The sequence below is a fragment of the Papaver somniferum genome, chromosome 8 (genome assembly GCF_003573695.1).
Source record: "Papaver somniferum cultivar HN1 chromosome 8, ASM357369v1, whole genome shotgun sequence".
Taxonomy (NCBI): Eukaryota; Viridiplantae; Streptophyta; class Magnoliopsida; order Ranunculales; family Papaveraceae; genus Papaver; species Papaver somniferum.
Window position 1 is genome coordinate 124,649,238 of NC_039365.1, and position 7,206 is coordinate 124,656,443.

The 7,206-nt window shown below is 35.6% G+C and overlaps 1 protein-coding gene across 1 annotated transcript; it reads left to right on the forward strand.

Annotated features, from left to right (window-relative positions):
- Positions 1-210: 210 nt before the first annotated feature.
- Positions 211-3,579, forward strand: LOC113302900 (F-box protein CPR1-like). The gene is made up of 2 exons (XM_026551865.1): positions 211-1,494; positions 3,047-3,579. The coding sequence occupies exons 1-2, from the start codon at positions 986-988 to the stop codon at positions 3,069-3,071; spliced, it is 534 nt and encodes a 177-aa protein (XP_026407650.1). The 5' UTR covers positions 211-985; the 3' UTR covers positions 3,072-3,579.
- The last annotated feature ends 3,627 nt before the right edge of the window (positions 3,580-7,206 follow it).

Genomic DNA, 7,206 nt, shown 5'->3' on the forward strand with positions numbered 1-7,206 from the left:
CTCGGAGTCTGAGACGGCTAGACAGGATTCAACATTATCGGTAGAGCAAAACTGACAGTGCAAAATGAGTTCCTCTTTTCAAGCCGTTGATGAAGGGGAGAGTCGTACTGTATCCAAAATGTTTGCAACGTACGATATCTGTCTCCTTACAATACTTTCTTAATTTCTTGAACCCTTTTTACTCTCATTTCACAAACGAAACCCCATTCTGTAACCCTCCGGAAAAATGAGCGATCGATGTCGTACCAGATCCGAATCATCCCGTGTTGCATTATCTCGGTGGCAAAAGTTTTATGAAGATGTTCAGGATGAGATATTTTGGAAGCTACCAGCGAAATCCGTCTCGGTATCTAGGTGTGTATGCAAGCTTTTTCGTAAGATACTTTCTAAACCTAGTTTTATCAAGATTCATGTTAATAAATCTATTCAGAGCAACAGAAGCAACCCTAAACTCTTGTTTAGTCATCGCTGGGTACTCGATTCGCCTAAAATTTATTCTGTACGTATAGATGATGCTTCAATTTCGGTGGCATCATCATCTTTTTTAAGTGTTGTATATGAAGGAGCAGTTCTGATGAATTACCCATATTGAATCTAACAAAATATATCATCACCAATTCTTGGGTTCATGTAATGGCTTGATTTGCTTCAAGTTTCGTGTTATTGACTGGGGAGCTGATTATCAAAGGAGACGTGAGGAGACTAAATATAGTGTTTTGAATCCATTAACACGACAATTTAAGGAATTTATTATGCAAATAGTGGATAGAATTGGTAATGGCATCACCTATGGGTTTGGTTATGACAGCAAAATTGATGATTACAAACTAGTAGCAATATCGAATAATGGTGATTCCTCCAATATTGAAGTTTATAAAGTGAGATCAAATGCAGAGACTAGTATTCGGGGCACCCCCAAATACTGGTTTTATTGTGGCAAAAGATCTTGTGGTGTGTTTTTAAATGGTTGTCTTCATTGGTTGGGATGTATTGCCCCCCACGCCGTATCTATATTTTGTGTTTTGATATCAGCAATGCGATAATGCTTAGTATCCCATTACCTGAAATTATTAGCCCCTCTATAGCTTCTCCTGGAGAAGTTCATAAAAGTGTGGGAGTGTTGGGAGACCGCATTTGTGTAGCGTTATGGGATTCTGTTAGACTTGATGTGTGGGTGATGCAGGAGTACAGAGTAAAGGAATCTTGGATAAATTTATTTACCACAAGCCGAGTACCGCACTCGAATCAAATGCCTTCTTGGAAGCCACTATTGTGCTTTGACGATGGGAAAATTCTTGTAGATTATGAATTTGAGGACTTGCTTATATTGGATCCAACAATTGAAGCAGCTAGATTAGTGGGGGTCCGTGATATCCCTATGGGCGATAATCGAGAGAGTTATGTGGAGACCATAGCCTCACTTGGCTCTAGTACTTATCTGGAAAGGCGGATTACAGATGAGACCGTGAAGAATCCCAAACAACGACGAATGAGGTAAAAATATCACATGGTATGAAGTTTTTTTAAATTTTCAGCCGTTATATGTTTTGAGTCTGCAACTACAGCATTACTTTAGTTGATTTCTCGTGGACATGTGATTATTAACCCTAACCAAGTATCAGAGCTTAGTGGTTTTGCTTTAGTGCAACTTGATTTGCGAACACTTGCTTGTATCAATTTTAAGGTGGGTTTAGTTATTTATTTGATGCTTATCTTTTTGATGTCATTAACGGTGAAGCTAGTCAGCATTTTATTTATATGTGGCTGTTATGGCCTTTTTGGGTTTTCTATAGCAAGGTTTAGTTCATGTGGTTGTTTAGTTGATATTAGAAGGTCAAGACTGGATTGATAGCTGAATTTGTTGGAGCTGTTTTTCTATCGATATTCTTGACTTTGATGTAGAATCTGTAGGTGTTTGATGCTATCAACCGAGCTTTGTAAGTAGAACTAACTGAGAATTATCTGGATTTAGTGAGAACCCAATGTGAAATTCGAGTGATTTGTGTTGAATCTGAGAAGAGCTAAAACTTTGTTGTAGCTTGGGAAGGTCCCATTGAGTACTATTTTCATGAATAGGCAACTGGGCAAATAAACTTCTGAGTTAGGAGGTTACCATAGCAAATTGTTTAACGATTTGTAGACCTTGTAAAATACTCCTCCAGATCCATATACCCATATTGCATTGGGTTCTGTTAGCAATCTCCAGGCTAGTTTGGATAACTTGACAAGGTTAAAAAGATGGGGATTTTTAAAGCTTAATCCACCAAGTCGTTTAGGAAGGCAAAGAGAATTCCAAGCTGTAAAGTAGTCACCTTTTGAGTTTGCTTTGTTCCACCAGTACTGCCTCTGGATTTGATCCAGAAGTTGTATAGTGGTCTGTAGCATATTGAATTAGTGCCATTAAATTTAGAAAATACTTTCATCACTGGAGTTAAGTACACACTTCCATATGCTTTCATGGATGAATGAAATCTATCTAAAGAAGAAATCGTGTTATGCAATTTTTGAAAAGTTTAGGTATGAAACAGTTTAGTAATTGAAACAAATTGTCACGGGTAAATGCAGTTTTAGGTAGCTGACATTCATCATATGCTAGTTGAATGTGAGTTGAATCTCTTAGCCTTGTTAATCGACCACTTAACTGTTTTCCTTTGCCATGTTTTATTTACTTGTCTTTGACAATGATACATAGTCATCTATATAGGGCTGTAGTTATGTTTCTCTATGTTCTCATTTTTGATTTAGATTTTCCGCAATTTCTCTTTTATTTGATTATTTCTGAATCGCAAAGGCAAGATATGGAAGAACAATGATCCATGTTTTACTTAATTAGTAGTGAATACACCGATGCAGAACTAATCAACTGAATAAGCTTACTTCGTTTGTGTTTAATTGTGCTTTCTTACAAATTTGATTTCCTTGGAACTTTTGATTTTCATGTGTCAGCTCAAGAATACTCTGTAGATTAAACCAAACTCTGGTATATGTGAACTTTATATATAAAACATACTGGACGCAGACTGACAAATCTCTGGTTTGCATACAGGGGTGGAAGACATCAAACAACTTGATTTACAAAGAGAAGACGGCTATTTCATTCTTGCTAGGGAATATGGCCAAGGGTCTGATATGGGCAACAGCTGAGGGCTTGGGAAGGAATATTAAGAAGCCTCAATTCCCCCAAACTTCCCATGAACTTAGCAGCAAGATTGGCTAAGAAAGCAGAGGCTCGTGCTATCTTCATGCTGGGTGCAGGAGATGAATCTCTTCACAACATTGAGGACCTTATTGGTACCTGAGTGATCCCTAAATACATCCAATGAGTGCACCACTGGTTACTGAACCTCTCATATGCTTTGCTATACATAGTTTGCTAGTTTTTTTATAGATTTTAGACCGTCCTTCAGATTTTATTTGTTTATGTCCAATTCTGTACAAGACAAACAGGAGGAGAAAAAAATGCAGATTTTAGCTGCTGACTTTGATTTTTTTTTTTTTTGGATGTTAATACTTTCTAACAACTGTGATATGATGAGAATCAACAAAAAATTGGAATTGGAAGTTTCGCTTTTTGTTTCATCATTCGTCTTGCTTTTGGAAGTTGAATTTTATGTAAGACAGAAATTTAACATAAGCATAAACAAATATAGGACATACAAACAGAATAACAAGCTTTATAGTATTAGCTTAGCTAAAGGATTTGGACAGGAAGTAGTACTAAATGGCGGAATGGTACAAGCTAATTATAGTATTAGCTTAGCTAAAGGATTTGGACAGGAAGTAGTACTAAATGGCGGAATGGTCAATAAGCTTGAAATCACAATTTACATGGGAATCGTTAGACGTTAACGCTAGCTAAGAAAACCAACACTCCCAACTTTTTTTTGCTTGAAATGTTTGAGGTCCCAGAAATTTTGTCAAAGACACATAATTTGTTTGATTGAGCTCACATAAATGGTGTCAAAAGACGCCGTAATTTTTTTAATTGTTCATTGAAACTTCAAGGTTTGCCATCAAAAGAGAGCACCTTCATTTGACACGCAATTATAATGAGAAGGTCCGTTACTCCATTTACATGCCTCGCAAGCTACCTATATCAGTGCGTGTATCCTTTTTAAACAATTTTGTTCGGGCATATCATTTTTATCAGTTTTCTGAATTGGGTATTTATTGGGCGTGAATCGGGGTTTTCCGACTAGGATGTTAACTGCTTTTAATTGTATTCGTCTTGTCACACCAAATAAAAAATGCATCACCACGAGGTAAAATCCGCGCACACCAAACCAAAAATATGTCTCCATGGGGAGGCGCGATGCCCCGCACTCACCAAATTGAAAGGGAAAAGATGCCCAATGCATAGCACGGGTATAAATCTAATTTTATTATTTAATAGCTCAAGTGGAGATTTTATAAGAAAAACTTCTTATTTCTGTCGTAAAATTGCTTTTTGGCTTATAAAACCCATAAACTTGGTACCTCTGCACGCATTTCAGTAAAATTATTCCATATATTTATCATGTAAATTTTTATAAACATGCGAATTTGAATATCTGAAACGCATTACACGTGAATTCCGTATTTTGACCAAATTGCTCATAATTGGCTAGATGTTTGACCGGACTTATATTTTACCTAGCTGATTAATACTTATATTTTTATCGTTCCCCAAATTGCTAACCAGACTCCGGATGTGCAAACTCCTAGTCTAACTAGATAATGATGGTTTTTCGAAACTCCAAACTTTGTACAACGACAGCGAAAATGACTAATTAACAACATGGTTTCAGATATGATTTAATGATAACGAAGATTTAGTACATACCTTTATGGATAGCAGCTGTCTATATATTAACTAGGAAAGATATTTGTACCCCGTTTACTTATTTTTTTGTTTTAAAAACCCATTATTAAGATTCTGTATATATACAACCCATAATGTGTTATAACTAAATTAAGATTACATGAATAATCTCTAGAAAATATAAATCCAGGACTTTTTGTTTTTAAATAAAAACTAATTAAAAATTCAAAAAATTCAAGAATCGACGTTAATCTCTAAATTTACCTTTCATGCCCGTTATGACTCCTAAAATACCTTTTTACATTTACTTCTTCGTTTACCACTATATTTGACTATGCAAAACTAGGTGGATAATCATAATTTAGTGAAAATTAAGTTTTGCAAAAATCATTATAACTAACTCTATGAAATTCGAATTTTCAATCTTCACAATTCAGTGATAATACCAATTCTCTCGAGTAGCGTTTTGGAAAACCGCAATTATCACCGAAATTCTAATTTTCCATTTTGAAAAATTACAATTATCACCATGTAACTGTAGGAAATCCTACAACACACCCAAACCTTCATGCATATATCAATTCCTAGATCTTACATCATTCATCATTCAAAATATGAAAATAAGAGCTAAAAGTGCCAAAAATGTAAAAGAGACTCAAGATTGTTACATGGTTCGATCATGAATTGATCTACATCCATGGTTCTTCACTATGATATAATTTGTTTACATGAGACTCCATTAAAGATCAGTTTTTGTGAAGCTCTAAATCTAAGTTTTGGGGAAGAAGAAGATGATAGAGGAAATAAAATCAGATCCCTCTCTCTCTCTTAGCTTTTTTTTTTATGTACTAGAGAGTAGAAATGAATTTATATTTGAGTCCTTACTAATTAAGCTAACTAAGGTAAGATGGGGTCTATTATATCCTAGGGATGCTAAGTTACATCGGATTTCATTTGGCGCCACGCGTTGAGTGTGATTTTTGGTATCCACATTTTGCCTCTTTTTTCTTGAGTGTTGCTTGGAGAGCGATACTTAAGAAAAAATCCGTCTTGGTGTAGTTCTTGGAGCGAGACGCGTGGTGCTTGAGTGAACTATTGCGAGCTTTGACCTTTGTTGATGAAGGAACTGAGTGAAAGAATACTAAACTTTGAAAGTATATCCTTGCCTTTATTCTTTTGCGAAGTTTCGAAGCTTTGCGAAGTAATAAGAAGTATCATTTCCGAAGTATACGAAGTATGAAGTACCAATCCTTGAAATATAAGAAGTATAAGAAGTATGAAAAGTATAGAAGTATCCGCGACTAGCAATCTTCAAGAAGTATGAATAATAAGAAATCCGAAGTATACGAAGTATTAACTCTTGAATTATGCGAAGTATAAGAAGTATCCGTCCTTCAATACGAATAAGAAGTTCCAAAGCTTTGTTGTTGTTGATCACGAGTTTTTGTTGGAACAATTCATTGCTTCGATTTTGCCTCTGTATACTTGGTGTTGGGGTGGTTTGGATAGTGTTGAAGATATTCTTCCAAGTTCCATTTTCTTCATTCATGTGCGAGGTGGATTGCAAGTAATGGCTTGAGCTTGGGCGATGATATCCTAGCGTTGATGTTGTTATCAATAATGAATTGCTGGTTTCGCTTCTCGTCCTTGTGTTGCCTCAATTGTAGCTTTCTTCGCATGCGATGGATTTAATTCGTTGTTGTAAAGGAGTTGAGCGAGAGAGTTGTGTATTCCTTTGACGATGTCATTCTATTCATTTTGCCTCAGTTTTTTGCATAATATTTATTCACTTGTGATTTGTTTAGCGACCTTATTCTGCAAAACAAAAACAAGAAAAGGGTAAATTCTGAAAAAATTTGTGTGAATTGTAAAACGCATTTCCTGCATATAAGTTTAGACGATGTTGCCAAAGACAAGGCCCGTCTAAGTTTTTGTTACCTATCGGAGATTAAATCTCGAGCAAATCTTAGAGAAAATAGTACTCAATACGATAGAACAAAGTAAGATCAGAACACGCAACTACAGAGAAAATAGTTGGGTCTGGATTCAGAATCCCAATGAAGTATTTAAGTCGTTAACCTATAAGGGTTTTAGAAAAACGTAGGTTAAAGGAGAATCGACTCTAGTCGCAACTAGTATCACACAGGAGGTGTTGGGATTAGGTTTCCCAGTTTCTAGAGTTCTCCTATATATAGTCTTCAAATCAAGGGCTGTAATCAATGTTACCTTGGTAACAAAGCATTCAATATTTATCGTTAGATGAAAACATGATTAGACTCAAGATAATACCTTTTAACCGTTAGATCGAACTTCGCTTGTTATACACAAATGAAAAATGACTTCATTTAGATATGGGTAACCTTACCTAAACGTGTACACTTAGATGGCTCAACAATATATAATCT